Raw genomic sequence first — 15,881 nt, 5'->3', positions numbered from 1 at the left:
TAACAGAATCTACCGCAGTTTCAAATCTCAACTTTGCCCTAGTTACGAACATTAAGCTAACACATATACCCGGTAAGAATAAATTAACAATCCATAATTTTTTCCTTCTATACCGTAGTGTAATATATGAATTTGAGTACAATACTCTCAGAGGTTAGCTTGTATAGGAACAATCTATTTATAGACCCAATGATGTGAACAAAGTCTATCCACACTCAATACTAACAAAGCCAACATGCTGGGTATGATCCTAAAATAGCAGAGAAGTCCTTTGGTCACTTCTGAGGTCACTTGAGACCTATTGTGGACCGCTGGACCATGTTAATGTGTGGATAATCAGTTTTACACCAATTACATCATGTTGAACAAATCATGCACCCAAATGATGGGAACTTTGACAACTGTGGAGTGAAACAAGAACTTAACTGTTTATAATGACATATCAAAAAAAGATTTCGTCTGAAACTTTGTGGGAAAAAAGATGCCAAGGCCTGTAAAAAAGACTTCCAAAATGTTCTAAGATTTTGGTCTGCCTCCCTTGAATGATCTATTGAAATTACAAAATTTACAGTACAATGACTCTTGAAAAGTCCGACAAGGAGGAAAGTAACAGAACTTTGTCGTCAAAAAGGAGAAAAAAAGGGAAATGGTCACTTAAGCTGCTTTACAGACTCAGAAGCTACAAGTCCTGGATTCAAATTCAGGTCCCAATGTCATGCCTTTGGGAAACATGTACAGATATTAAGTATGTGGCTCCAACTAATGACATAAGTCTCTGAAATGGGACAAAAAGCAGAGGTCCTGCGTTTCAGGGGATGCAACACCTCAAGCACGTTAAAGAACCCACCACACTTATCAAAAAGAACAGGGCTCCATCCCAGGGGCAACAAGCTAACAAAACAAACAAACAAATAAACAAAAACCTGGAGGGTACATCTGTACTATCATGTTTCCACAGATGACGTTTTGACAGATGGTCACTGTATGGCAAATATCTTGACAGTTTCAAGTTCAAATTCTTAAAGATAATAAAAGTTTTCTATTTGGCAAAAAAAATATAACCTCTCTGAAGAAACCTATTCAATGACAAACATCTTAGAACGCCATGCACGTAGATACAGCAATTACGTCCGAAATTCATGAATGTAAAGTAGGTATTTTAAGGGAAATAGTCTCAAATGTGTGTAACTAAAGAGAGGGGTCATTGACCTTTGTTATGATTTGGCCAGAGCAAGGGCATTGTTTCGTCCTTGCCCTGAGGAACGGTCTTACAATTTGCAAACTCCAGTACACGTATTTAAAACCCGAATCAAAGGATATCTTTCCCTTAAATGTGAAGGACTGTAAATGTAACAAGAACAATGAAATATATTTAATACTTCCTGCAATGCTAAGCTTTAAAAAATTTAAGAAAAAGTCTTATACCATCTTTCCTCATCAATAACGTAGCAACTTTTGCTATGATGGCAGCTTATAGACCATTTTGATTCAGAGAAGTACCCATTTTTCTCTCCAGGTCCCCAGAATTTAAGTTAAACCATCAGGCCCGGTGCATTATAAATATTCCATGCCTGTCGCCTGTGTAATTAACGTGATTAGCCACGCCATTCACACCTTGTGTAGTGCAGTTTTCCACTTGAATGACATCTGCTGGTCATTTGACAATCCCTCATTGTGGAAGGTCACGCCGCTGATTAGATCAAATCTGCACATTAGAATGCCAAAGAGGGTTTGACGTCATCGGAGCTGGGGCTCCCCACAGGCGTACCACAGACTCAGCACATGAGGACCCGGTAGGACAATGGTCGCCATGGAGATCTAATTGGTTGCCATAGAGACCAAAGAGCCGAGGAACCAATGCCATCGGGCCTTGAAAGAGCAAGTAGGAGCCCATCCTCACAACTCCCCAAGCCACTTGTCCGGAGATCACAGTGCCAAATTGCTTCTCGTCAAGGCCAGAGTGTAGAGAACTATAGTTCCTTCCAGACCTGACTGGGGAAGAGGCAACGTCTTGTGCAGCTTCCTTCTCTGCGAGGAGAAGATCCTTTAAGATCCTGAAGTTCATCATTCAAAGGTAGGAACTTGTTTTATTCTTTTGCTTTTTGTTGACAGGATTCACCTATGACAGTGTATTTTATGATGCAATTCAACAACGAAAAATCAGATTCATCATTATGATGGGAATGGCACATTTGCCATATCAATAGAATTAGATTACGGTAGAAAGGAAATTGTTGCCACCAAGTACGGTAGGGGCATCCTCATTAGGTTATAGACTTTAAATAGCGCTTGCAGATACAGATGTGCAAAGGTTGGGTGTGACAGTGTAATATTACCAGCTCGTGTGATATCGCGTGCTTGCAAAGCTGGTGTTTTATGCCAAAGGGCAGTTATACCAGCTACTGTATATGCAAATACAGATAGACTTAGTTAGTTCTTCCTGTTAATAGCTGAAGCTTAGGAAAGTTGCGGCTTTGAATTTTCTATCATTGAAAGGAAAACCAAGCAATATTAGGCCCTGAAAATTTTGAATTTTGAAAGTCTTTTTACTTACATGATTCGTTCAAACAACACTATCACAATGTATAGCAACGTCCATTAGGCAAAAATATGCTGTCCTTGCGATGTGAGAACTCACTGAAAATCGTCGCCGGGGTTTTTGTAGGCTCGCGAAACTAAGGAGATCATCGTACAGCACATTTTTGTGTGGTTTCAAAATGCTCAAAATATGAAGTTGCTGGGCAAATGTGCTAAACATTGTTAGTAAATGTCACTACCACAAAGTTTTCAGCACTATTTTATTTCCCTTTTTGGGCACTAATATTGCTTTGGTTGCCTTTAGAGCACTCTGATTGTGATAGGATGTTTTTCTTTTTGATGATGTGATAAGGTGTCTGTGATTCTTGATCAAACACTCTACACGCATCACAATGCAAATGAACTGTGTGAAAGATTATCACTTTTATGGACTTGTGAAGAGCTTGTATATCAAGCAAAGAGCTCTGTTGACGGCCAGCAGTTTTTATGTGCTAGTGTTAAACAGTCCCGACAATGGGGGAAAGATTTGTGGGGATCCTTGGAGAATGGTCCCTGAATTGACTACGGTCAAAACTGTCCAAGAAGACCACTCAGGAGACAGATAAAATCTGGTCTATGTGGACAGGTGTTCACTATGGATGGGACTTTCAATGCTTGTGTCAATGGGGAAAATTTTCTAAGGGACCACCAAAAAGTCGTCACATTGGCCAGGTACGTGGTCCCAGATATGTACATGTAGAGGTGGTCACTTGTAGAGGTTTGACCGTATTTGGAAATGCTACCATATATGAATTTATAAGCATTCTTGTAAATGCTTCACTTTTAACTTATTTCATGGACCTTTTCGTTGATATAGTTTGGAGAAATTTGTGCTACATTTTGCGAAGCAAGAAAAATTATGGTGCAATAATGTATAAAAGAGATAGTCATGTTCAGCTAATTTGCCTGTTAATCTTGTTGGTTTAAGGTGCTTTCTATAGGATTTGTGGAATAATCTTTATAATGTGGGCTCCACGTGTGTGGCAAATTAGGCCCTTGGTTTTTGATCATATCACTTTGGTCAAGATCTAAAACCGACATATGAAATGGAGACAAATACAAGCGAAGAAAGTTTAAAGCTAGGGAAATCTCAAGTAAAATATATATTTGTCCAAAGAAAGATTTGACCAACACCCACCCTCAGAAGAAATTAGTCTTCACACCAATTATAAGAGGTAATGAATCGTAATGAATAACAAATATTTCCCTTGTACTTAGATTACGTGTGTTGAATGAATCTTATCATTTCTGATGAATAACTCATTAGGTTTGCAAAACACATGTTTTTCCTTTCACACTGCTGCATAACTTTATCTAGATTCCAAATACAATGTACACTCTCTGGCAATGTCAGAAATGGTCTTGTAGGCCCTTTAAAAAGCAATTGATAATATCAGCCTAAATTTAGATACTTTATGACCACTTTTTGTGTAGTCAAGGAGTCCTTTATATATAATAGTGTACTAAGAAATATTAAAAGATGGGTTCAAATAACAGCAAAATATGTTTGACAGTGGAAAATTCCATCGTATTTGTAGAAAGAGTGGTTGAGTGGTGAAGAAAAGTCTTTGGAGCTTTGGGTGACTTTATTTCTTAGATCATAAAAAATAACCATAAAAATTGTAAGTATACAACAATATGTAGCAAGCAATCAATGAGATCTATGACGGGAAAAAAATCTGTTAAAAGACAGTTGATAGGTCGTGCTGACTTGATTTTATGGCTTGTGCATTAATTTTTGTTGTTGAATAAAGGAAATTATGCCCACTCATAACGAGTAAATATGTCACATATGCTGAAACAAGACAACCTACAATGTGCCTCTTGCAAGAACTTTCAGGAACCTAACTGATGGAAAATTGTTTTTATTACAATACCACCATTTGCCCTAAATGAAAGATTCATGAAGAAAAACTTGGTTAAGCTCCAAGGAATCCTGATGACTCATACGGTCACCGCGTGTGTTTCTCGGTACTGGGGCGGAGTTTGGCCGGTCCGATGTGTGCCTGGCACTGCACGCTCACCACGTGTACCGTCCACCTAGCAACCGCAGGCCGGCTCGAACTATTTCTGTTTCTCACAAAAAACATGGCCCAAACAATGGCCTGGACAAAAATAGACATCCTGTCTTGAAAGGTCAGGCCTTATTTGTTAACCAGCGATCAAACGACCATCGCCTGTCTGATTGATAGATGCCCACCCATGTACCAAACAAGGTCGCTGCGACCTTTGACCGGCGGCCCGTTCCCAAGAGATTTCCTGCCGTGCCGAACAATGTGACGACGTTTGCGAAATTCACGGCCACCCATGTGAGCGCTAAGCCTCTTATCTACAGTTTGTGTAGGGAAACTTGGAGCAGAAAATCTTCACAGCGGGACGGACCCAGAATGTCAAATCTCGATCGCAGCGGGTAAAGTGTCGCTCGAAAATAGAATAGTTCATTGTCCTTTTTCGGGTTAAGTCCGACAATGCTCTTTGTACCACTGCACCTGCACCTCAGTTGAGGCGGCCAAAAAATCTTTTCATTTTAAAGAAAGTAATCTGAACTATTCACTACCTTATCTACATGAGATTTAATCATAGTGTGACAAAAGCATAACTTAGATTAGTATCGATTGATTGACAGCTCATCACAATTGTTACTGACATGCTGTGGCTTGGACACTTGGTCTCCATGTACTTTGCCTATGCATGATGTATAAAATGACAAATATACTCAGTCTGGTGGACGTACAAATTATGAATCTAGTACCAGCTCAGAAAAGAACAAGAAATAGTCATGCCTTCCAGTTCCAGATTTATCAACCCAGGATTGCAGTGTTCAAAAATTTGTTTTGTCTTAGAGCTATAATTGTAAAGTGGAACTCATTGCCACAAAGTACAGTCATCCTCAATAGATAGCTTTAGATAAAGCTTGCAACCAGATGTGCAAAGGTTAGGTGCAACAGGTCATTCAGTGTAATATAACCAGGTGCTGCACGCCATGTGCCTGCAGAGCTGGTGTGCTATGCCAAAGGGCGATTATATCAACTATATAGATACAGATACCTTACCAATGTCTTTATGAATAGATAGATTATATTAGTTTATTTCCACAATGTATGCATGCACCTTGTCTGACAATAAGTAAATTCTACAGGTTCTAATACCAAAACAATGGCTGAAAATGAACGTTATTTTCCCCACAGAACTGACAGACTGTAAGGATGACAGCTTCTGTAGTGGCAGGTTTGCCACTGTTTCCTCTAACCGTGCTGGTGCTGTGGACAACATTCGGGGCCTTACAGCAGACAGCCTGCATGCCGGTACAACCCCCACCCTCCCCCGCACACGGGGACGGGATGGTACCACCCAACATACAGCCCACCACCATGGACTCTACCACAAAGATGGATGAGGTAGATGCAGATCCAGCTACAACCACGCCACCCAGTGGCGATGTGAGGTTGAGCACTACATCTGTAAGTGCAGAGACCCATACCACTGGCAAACACCCAACCACAACCGTCCCTGCTAGTACCACCAAGAGTGGTGTCTACTCAACATCTACGAGACAGACCACAGCACTCCAGAGTACCATTGGTACACATGGGATGGGTGTAACCGCAAAAGGGACTGAACATCTGAGGAATGCCACCACACCTGCTACACCTGAGAGGTCTGAGCACCTGACAACGTCAGACCAAGGTATGTCATACAATTTGTATTCATACCATAGAATGATATATTATGATACTGTGTGATACATGGATGGTAATACAACTTACATGTATCAAAATCAGGCTACTGGCCTATATAACTCTTAAAAATCAGAAATTTTTTACAACTTTTGATAGGCTCTCTAGAAGTATATTTGAAGCTGGCAACTAGTATTGGTACTAGTATTTCCTTTTTCCTTTTTCCAACTGTCCTTTTAGAAGATCATTTGAATGAAAAGGTTAAAACATACATTGTATACACAGGGGGAGACTTTTGAATACTGTTAATGGTCAATGATTGAGTGTATTTCTTGCTTTCTAAATGATGTGCTGTGATCATATTATGATGCAGTATCCTCTGTCCTTGGTGCTGAAAACGTCTTAAATCGCAACAACCATTAGGAATCAAAACATTCCATCTCCCTGATTCAATCTCCACACATTTCAGCAATGACTTTTTTCCTGAGTAACCCTTCTTTCCCTAAACAGGTGGACATGCTAAGACAACAACACCAGCATCGAAAGATACAGAGACACCCTCGGTTAGCGAGGTTACCAAAGTGAGCGAGAGTGGAGACGGAAGAAGTGGAAAAGGTCTTAAACGCGGTTGGCTGGGGGATGACAGTAGTGTCTTGGAGAGAGCTACAACTGAACAGCCACAAATGTCAGACAAGATGGGAAGGAATGGAGAAACCTACCAAGCTACTACACCTACCACAACAACGCAACAGACTATAACAAAACCAGCCACAACTGCCCTACTCACAACAACAGCTACCAAACATGACTTAATTAGGGAGGCTGTTACAACAACAAAGACGGACACCACAAGCGCTCACCAAGAGGAAAGTACAAAGGCACCAAGTGATTCCAAAACTGCCCAGCCACAGAGCACAACAGTGAAGTCTGCAACTACCAAGTCACAGAGTACTACGGTAGAGTCTGCAACCACACAGTCACAGAGCACACGGGCGGTTACTACAACCAGTTCTCCAAGCACGAAAGCACATTCAATGACGACCCAATCAACAGACACGACTACAGACTCTACAAGTCCACAGCAAACACAGGAAACATCTAAAAAGGGACAGAACTCAAAGGATCAAACTACACAACAGGGTGTTTCTGTCAGCTCCCAAACCACACAGGCAGTTGTTGAAATGACCACTCTGAGGCCAACAGAAGAAACAACACAGAAACATAACATCCTACAGCCAGCGTTACCTGCACACACAGATGAGAGGGAAGAAGTTGCGACAATAAGAACAAACCAAGAACCTCCTCAGGGATGGCTACGGGACGGAGGCTCAGTCCAAGATGGTGGAAGAAGCAAAGATGTGAAAGAAACTGGCCAGTCTGAGGATATGGGAGAGAACACTACCAACAGGAACGTACCTGATGTTCTTACAACAGAGCCAGCAAAGTTTCCAACCACGCAGATAGTACCTACATCATCTAGGGGTGGTCTAGATCAAAAGTTGGAGCCAGTGCAGCCAACCCAAGGGGCCCTATCATCAACTTTAAAGGAAAACACTGCGCCAGCTAATGTACAAGAAGACAAGACAAGTCAAGAGACACTGGTGGCTCAAACAGTTCATTTACAAACCACTGCAACCACACCAGCTGGAACAGAACAGACCAGTCAGAAGATATACTATACCACTACCCACTTGGAACAAATGATTGAAATGGAAAATAATCAAGGTGTTACGCAGAGACCAGACAAGGACCAATCATCAACCACTTTACAAACAACAATAGCTGTCAGTGGGGATGACAAGATAGCTACTCAACGGTCAGCTGAGATGGAACAGCAGCCGACCACTTCTCAACCAACGTCTGTTAAGGATGACCATCAGCTGACCACGTCCCATTCTGCCCAGCCAATATCAAGTGCAGAAACATCTACTGCCACACAGAACGAGAATCTTCAAACTGAACAACTGCAAACAAAGCTAAACAATGACAAGAGTTCACCTACTACTACACTAACTACAGGCACTGAAAACGTCACAACCCAATCCACAGCAAAGGCCACCACAGAACCGATGCCCACAGATGTCCCAAGGTATCTTGAAGCTGAGGTTTTTGATCCAGAAGTGGTAACAGTCCAAGAAAGCCAAGACCAAGAGGAGCGTCTCAACAAGGACGAGCAACAAACCATAAGTTCAAGCCAAGAAGGTGGGGACGACAGTTGGAAGGAACACGTAGAGGTGATGGTACCTGCAGATGTGCTGTGTGAAGAAGTTCCTGATGGTATGGCAGAGTTGCCACTCTATGCAGATAGTTCAATTTCTGGCCTCCATTTAGTAAGTGCTGAGGATATCTATCAATTTGAAAGTAGTGGTGACAGATCTGAGTCTAAAGAGACTTCAGAAGAAACAACAGAGGATGCAGGTGGACAGAGTGGTGTGGATGAAGTTACCATGGCTACCACTACGGCACTGAGTGATGATGCTTTCGAAAGAATTCTATCCGGAGAGTTTCTCCAAGACGAAGGGGAGCAGGTTGAATCCATGTCATTGTTTGCAGACTCTGAGACAGGACAGGGCAATGAACAGAAGATGAAACAATCACAACAGGAGGAAGGAGGTAAGGTTTGTGAGGAAATCACTGAGAAACCTGCACAGGTAATGGAACTTGTCACAGAGCCATCCAATCGGGATAGAGAAACAACAGAATCTTCCACTCAGTCATCAAATCAGCAGAGAGAAACAATAGAGCAGGTCACTCAGTCATCCAATCAGGAGAGAGAAACAACAAAATATGTCACAGAGCCAACCAATCAGGGCAAAGCAACAACAGAGCATGTAACAGAGCCATCCAATCAGGATATAGAAACAACAGAGCAGGTCACTCAGTCATCCAATCAGAACAGAGAAACAACAGAGTATGTCACAGAGCCATCCAATCAGGGCAAAGCAACAACAGAGCATGTCACAGAGCCATCCAATAAGAATAGAGAAACAACACAGTATGCCACGCAGTCATCCAACCAGAACATAGAAACAACAGAAGTTGTCACAGAGCCAACCAATCAAGATAGAGAAACAACAGAACATGTCACAGAGCCATCCAACCAGGGCAGCAAAACATCAGAGCAGGTTACAGAGTCATCCAATCAGAACAGAGAGACGACTGCTGTTTACAAATCACCAAGGGTAGTCACTGTCTCATTTGATCCCCTACTGGGAGATGAGCAGAGGGAGGACATCCTACCGACAGATCTGATAGTCTCAAGCAACGATGGAAAGGGGTCTGCATCAGACAAAGAAGACACCATGTCAACAAACCTACAAGAAACAACACAAACAACAACAACAGAATCCGAAGTAGTAACAACAGACGTCAAAACGAGCACAGAACTGACAACAGCGGTACCCTCAAAGGAAACAACAATGACAACAAACAATCTATCCACAAAGAAAGAAGACCAAAAAGTAATCTCAATTGTTTCAACAATGCCTGCGTCTACTACCACAACTGTTGCAGAAACGACTTCAGGTTCAAGTGTGAAGACCAGTGAAACTAGTACGGCGGTAGAGAAAACAACAAGCACTGGAACAGTTTACCCTACATCATCTATAGAAGAAATAATCAAGATATTGATGGAGACAACTGAAATGCCATTGACTAACACTGCAACTGACAAACAAGATACCACACCGCAAGTAGACACTTTAGACCTTGATATGTTTACAGCAGAATCAGATCTTGCAGCTCACATGATAGGAAAGATAACAGCCAATCAAGAAGGGTCCAAGGATGATAGTGACACAGTTGAAGATGAACAGCTATCAAATGACGCCCCTGATCCAACAATTGAAGACATGTTTAAGACTGATTCACCTTATAAATCCAAAGCAGAATCCTTTATTGTGGATACCACACTGAGCAGTACACTCTCACAAACAACAGAGGCTGACTTCTCATCAACACAGGAACCATTGTCTAAGGAGGATGGAACAACAGTACAGAGCACATTGGCAGTGGGAAGTACAGAGCAACCCAAAACAGCAGAAAAAGAGGCTACAACATATCGCACATCAAATACCGCAACAGAAACAACACAGGCCACTCCCAAAATTGAAGATACAACAGTGACAACAGCACAAAACATGCAGGAATTGATGACAAAGAAAGCTGAAACTTCAAGTAATGAAACAAAATCAAGCACTGAAATACAATCTTCAATGAAAACAGCAACAATGTCGTCACCAATGGAGAAAACACTCGATACAGGTGTGAAGGAGGTCCAACCAACCAGAAATGCCCCTGCTTTAAGGGAAATCATAACTGTCAAACTATCCAAGATGGTAGAAGTGGTGGCGCAGGCAACTGGGGCAAGCACAGAACAAACTAGAACAACAACCGGAAAATCAGCACCAAGGACATCAACACCATATGCACAGACAACAACTGTTTCACAAGCTGCGACTAGCCAGAAGTCAATGGGGAACACAGAGAAACCAGAGTTGATGGCCACAAGGGGAATGGAGACAACATCAGGTCATACAGCCTCAACAGAGCGCACTACAACGATAACTCAGACATCTCCTGAAGCAACAGCGATGCAGACAGTGGAAGGCATTGATGGCACAGAGGAAGAAAGTCTCAATGTTGATGGCATCGACACTTCAAATCAGAAGGATGAAATGTCTAACACTTCATCTAATGAAACTGCTGTAACAGTCCAGCCAACTTTAGCAGCTTTGTCTGAGAAACGTAAGAAAACGACAGAAGCGGATGTCTCTACCGCGTCAAAACATGATGTTAAGATCACAACAACCCTCCCAACAACTACCCCACTGTTTACACAAACAGACAGCACTACATCAGCAAAAACTACAAAGGAATATAGCACCAGTAGTCCTGTTGTATCTACAAAACCATTAGCAACACAAAAGATGGAAGAGCCTAGGCGCTTGCCTGCCATTATTACGGTACTAACTGCCCAACCTCCAGTTCACAAGCCTGTTACAACAAGTGAGCCTAACTTGTCAACAGCAACAGGAGTGACACTTCCTGAAATTACAGAGCTAGATTCAACTTCTGCAGTAATTGATCCAACATCAGAGACAGCAACAACAGTTGAGTCTTCAACATCCAAGACAGAAGTTGAAACTGTGAAAAATGCAGATCTAATGACGGAAACCACATCCGTGTCAGTGAAACCGACTGAGGCACGTGCGCAAGGTGCAACGAAGCATGCTACCACGGAGGGAACGGTTGGTACATTTCTGTCAGAATCAGGTATGGTAACCTCTACAGTGGTAACAGAAGTTACCACAGCTTTGGACTATGTGGAAATACTGGAGGTCGACCAGAGCGCATCAGGAGGGGAGACTGCTGGTAGTCTTTACCTAGAGTACCCTGACAGTGAGGACAACGCAGTCGTACCCTTCCAACAAGAGGGAGAGGATGTGAAGAAAAATACTCCATTGGACACCACTACCCCTCCTTCACTACCACCTACTGAAAACATGGACATTCACACTGAAATGATGCCGAAATCAACGACACAAATAACACCAAGATCTACAGAGCCCACAACATCATCTACTGTGACAGTTGGAGGGTTGGATCGGCTACACAACATACCATCATCAACTAAGCAAAACACAGAAGAAATGACAACCAAGTCAGCCACTACTACCACTGCAAACAAGCAAAGCAAAACAGAAACTATGACAACAACACAAAAGAACATCAAAACAACATCAAGCCGGAGCATATCTACTACAAATGTACCACCTACAGTGTCCGAACTTGATTCAGAATCAGCAAGAGCAGAGCATACACCAACGACGACAAGAGCTGCAACAGCAACTAGCAAGATAGGAGACCAAACAGCACTAGATACAACAATTTCTGCAACAAGTCTTCCAACCACTTCAACTTATGCTGACAAAACTCCACAGCCAGCTTCATCATCCACAACAGCTTACCAAAAAGAACAGACCACGAGTCAAGCGCTTGACAGGGAGTTAGAAACATCAACAAGGGTCCAAGAAATGCCAAGCTCTGCTAAGATTCTTCCTGAGACTGAAAGAGGTCTACCGGCAGTCATCAGTGTCTTGACGATGCGGCCAGTTGCCACAACACCAGGAACCACAACCATACAACCCAAAGAAACAACAAAGAAAGACTCTGTAACAACCTCTACAGCTGTACAACCAACAACAGAGCTGGAAAACTTGACTATAGAAAAAGTAATGCCAGCAAGTACCACAATAGCAGTTCCAAAAACAACAGAATCACCATTGAGAAGGACCAGAACAATTCCCCAAACTGATGTGATGCACACAACTGATGACAGTACACCAACTCCCCAGCTGTCAATCAACTCTTCTGACCAATCATCTGCAGGCAAATCAGCAGGCAGCCTCCATGAAGGTCAAGCTTCAGACAACATGGACATGGTACCTACAATGGGGCAAACCAAGGGCAAAGATGTGTATGTCTCTAGTACAACTGTGACACCTTCTTCAGAGAAAGAAACAAGTACTACCTTCTTCAAGACGACAGAGGTAAAGATGTCATCAACATTAAAGACAACTGACTCATCAACAACACAAGGGATGCCATTGACAACGAGTTTGTCAACATCCGGCAGCAAAAACGTTGTAACTGACGAATTAACAGCCAAGACAACGACAAAGACTCCAGAGGACATAACACTGTCAAATCCAGCTACCACATCTGTTTCAAACATGGGATCAGAGACATTACAAGAAACAACTCCTAAAGTTGTGGGGACAACAGAAGAAAATTTAACTGGAAGCGCCTTTGCAGAGTCAGAAAGTAAAACAACCACTACAGAACCAAGCATCACCCAGATGCCGGGAAGTACCACCCCCACAGTGCCCAGAAACAAACCAGTGAGGAACGCAGCAGCCATCATCACCGTACTGACTGCCAGACCACCAAGAGTTCAAGTTCAAACAACTTTCCCTCCGACCACATCAAGTACTACTACAAAGGAAGCTTCTACAGTTGCTCCAGTTGAAATAGTGGAGGACACAACTTCAGAGCATGTCCCAATATCAGTGAAGACAACAGAAATGCTAGAGACAAACACAAATGTTATGCACGTTAAAACAAACACCCTTGCTGAGGAGGATACAACTGCACTTTCAAGAAGCACACAGCCAACCAAAGAAAAGTCGGTTCCAAACAGTGAACCATTTTCAGTTACAGAAAAGGTTTTGTCAGAAAAGGATTCAAAAACAACGCAGAAGACAGCTATGACATCTGAAATGCTCGCAGAAGTTGCAGAGGAAACAACTGTAACTGCAGCATCAGGACATGTCACAGGGTTTCACTCTACCACAACAGATAAGACCACAGAAGACAAGTCTACAATGGCAGACACACAAACAGTAACGAAGCTAAGTCCTGGACCAGAAACTACAAAGACTCCTCTACCAGAAGAGACAACATCAGTTCGTCCTACATCACAGAGTGCAGAAAATGAACAGCTCACAACGACAGAGTCAGCAGCGGAAGCTGAATATGCCAGGACAACCAGTCAGGCATCAAGAAAAGGAGCTACAAATGGTACTGTGGTGATCAAAGAGACATCAACACCAGCAACAACACCTAAAACAATGACACATGTTGAAGATAACGTGTCCAAAATTGACGACACTGCAACCACAAGCAGTGAATCCACAGTGACAGCCACGAAAGAAACGGAAAGAATGGTAGCCCCAAAAGATGCTGCATTGAGAAAGATGTCAAGAACAACGGAGGCAGCCAAGACAACAACAGCTGAAACAACTGTTCGGCCTACAGAGACAGTTAGAAGCACCTCCACAACAACGACGGATAAAAGACAAGAAGAAAGATCTACAACATCAGTTGACAAAACAGCTACAACAACAGCTAAACCAGTTACAACAAAAGCTCCAGCTACAACAGCACCAATTACAACAACAGCTACAAATGCATCAGTTACAACAGCTACAATGGTACCAGCTACAACAACTACAGCTACAACAGCATCGGTTACAACAACAACAGCAACACCAGTTACAACAAAAGTTACAACAACCACACCAGTTACAACCACAGCTAATCCAGAACCTGAGGCACCACAAGACACAACCAGAAATTCAACACCCAAACAAGAGTCCACTGAGCAGATGGCTGCCATGATGACAACCTCAGGAATGGAACCAACAACCAGGGGTGGTAAGGACTCTATGACAACTCTGCTAGGGGCGGAGTCAACAAGTGAGTCCATCCAGGTCATTGACCTAGAGGATGAAGCAGGGACGACAAAGTTGACCATGATGGTGGATGGCAGAGTACCACTGTGAGTAGTTGAGAGAACATTTGTGCCTTTGGAAAAACTAATGAAAATCCTATTTTGTAACTACACAGAATTAAGGAATCAAAAAGAATGGGTATAATATATGCTCATCCTACAACAATTTATGTGTCATCTATACAGCCATAACTCTTTTTCGACAATGATTTTTGATCTGAACAAAAGATGCTATTTCTAAGATGTCAAGTTAGATAACTATACAGTCACTGTGAATTTTATTTCTACAAACTTTAGAAAACATACTTATAATAAGTTGTAAAGCAATTTATTATCAACTTGATTTTAGCCAGATGAATCTTAGCTTGCAGGGCAAATGTATGAGACATGCAAATTATGAATGTTGTTAAGTTGTACATAAAAAACATTAGCCAGTTTCCAGACAAAAGTGAAAATGTAGTTTAAGCAACAGCTAACTGGTCTTGAGCAAATTGAGTACAATGCAAGAGCATGCAAATGTGTGCTTACCAAAAGAAAATTATGAAGTTGTGTACAGATATACATGTAGGTAAAATACCATTGACACTAGTGACATGTAGAAGCCCTAACAGTTTTACAATATTTGAATAGATCATGCTGAAACAGTGATGTAACATATAGTATAACACTGTATTGAAAAGAAATTCTAAAGCCAAAAGCACCACCTATCAATCTGCATGAAAACTGCATAAGGTATCCACTGGAGACATAAAAAGCAAACTGATAGCCACTTTGTACTTTACAAACTATTTTCTTCTTTTGAGAAAATTACCTGTTTTCTAAATAGAATTAAGTTAAGGACAAGGTATCTACACTTCAGATGTTGCTTTGTTGAGAAGAGACTTGATTATTGAATAAATCATCATAAAACCCTATCAGTGTTGGATGAATATTTTGTGTAGTGTGGAAGGAAAACATTAAGGAGCGTTCCACTGAAGAAGCGGGTATCATTTTCTGATAGATTATATTTTTTGGGATACAAATGCACCCGACTTTTGGCTAAATTACCTCAGCTGTCTTTTGACAATAATGCTTTATTTCTAAATCCATGTACCCCCAAAACTTCATTGTAATTGCATGGCCAACTTTGGGCACAATTTCTCACTTATGGTAGATGGGATAAGCTTATTAATAACGAAAGCAGTTGAGTGACTATCACACACTAAGGAAGGTACACAAAATGTTTGAAAACTATCGTGTTATGGAATACAGAGATTTGGGTACTTTTGTACGAAACATTGTTGGAAGGGTCCTCTGGGGAATTCAAGAACTTGATCGCTATAATGTTCGCCCTG

General features: G+C 41.8%; 2 protein-coding genes across 4 annotated transcripts in view; one reads left to right on the top strand and one right to left on the bottom strand.

Moving 5' to 3' along the window:
- Positions 1-15,881, bottom strand: part of LOC136436366 (cytoplasmic dynein 2 heavy chain 1-like) — an 85,806-nt gene that overhangs the window by 16,523 nt on the left and 53,402 nt on the right. The gene's annotated exons all lie outside the window — the stretch shown is intronic.
- LOC136436367 (mucin-22-like) lies at positions 1,797-15,459 on the top strand. Its single transcript, XM_066430283.1, has 3 exons — positions 1,797-2,074; positions 5,766-6,264; positions 6,765-15,459. The coding sequence occupies exons 2-3, from the start codon at positions 5,784-5,786 to the stop codon at positions 14,597-14,599; spliced, it is 8,316 nt and encodes a 2,771-aa protein (XP_066286380.1). The 5' UTR covers positions 1,797-2,074; positions 5,766-5,783; the 3' UTR covers positions 14,600-15,459.

The sequence above is a fragment of the Branchiostoma lanceolatum genome, chromosome 6 (assembly GCF_035083965.1).
Source record: "Branchiostoma lanceolatum isolate klBraLanc5 chromosome 6, klBraLanc5.hap2, whole genome shotgun sequence".
In the NCBI taxonomy this organism is placed as follows: Eukaryota; Metazoa; Chordata; class Leptocardii; order Amphioxiformes; family Branchiostomatidae; genus Branchiostoma; species Branchiostoma lanceolatum.
This window is presented reverse-complemented; position numbering and strand designations above follow the sequence as displayed.

Bases quoted from the DNA above. Each gene is read 5' to 3' on its own strand.
- LOC136436367 (XM_066430283.1), top strand. From the start codon at position 5,784: ATGACAGCTTCTGTAGTGGCAGGTTTGCCACTGTTTCCTCTAACCGTG. The intron at 6,265-6,764 runs GTATGTCATACA...TTCCCTAAACAG, and splicing joins CCTGACAACGTCAGACCAAG to GTGGACATGCTAAGACAACA.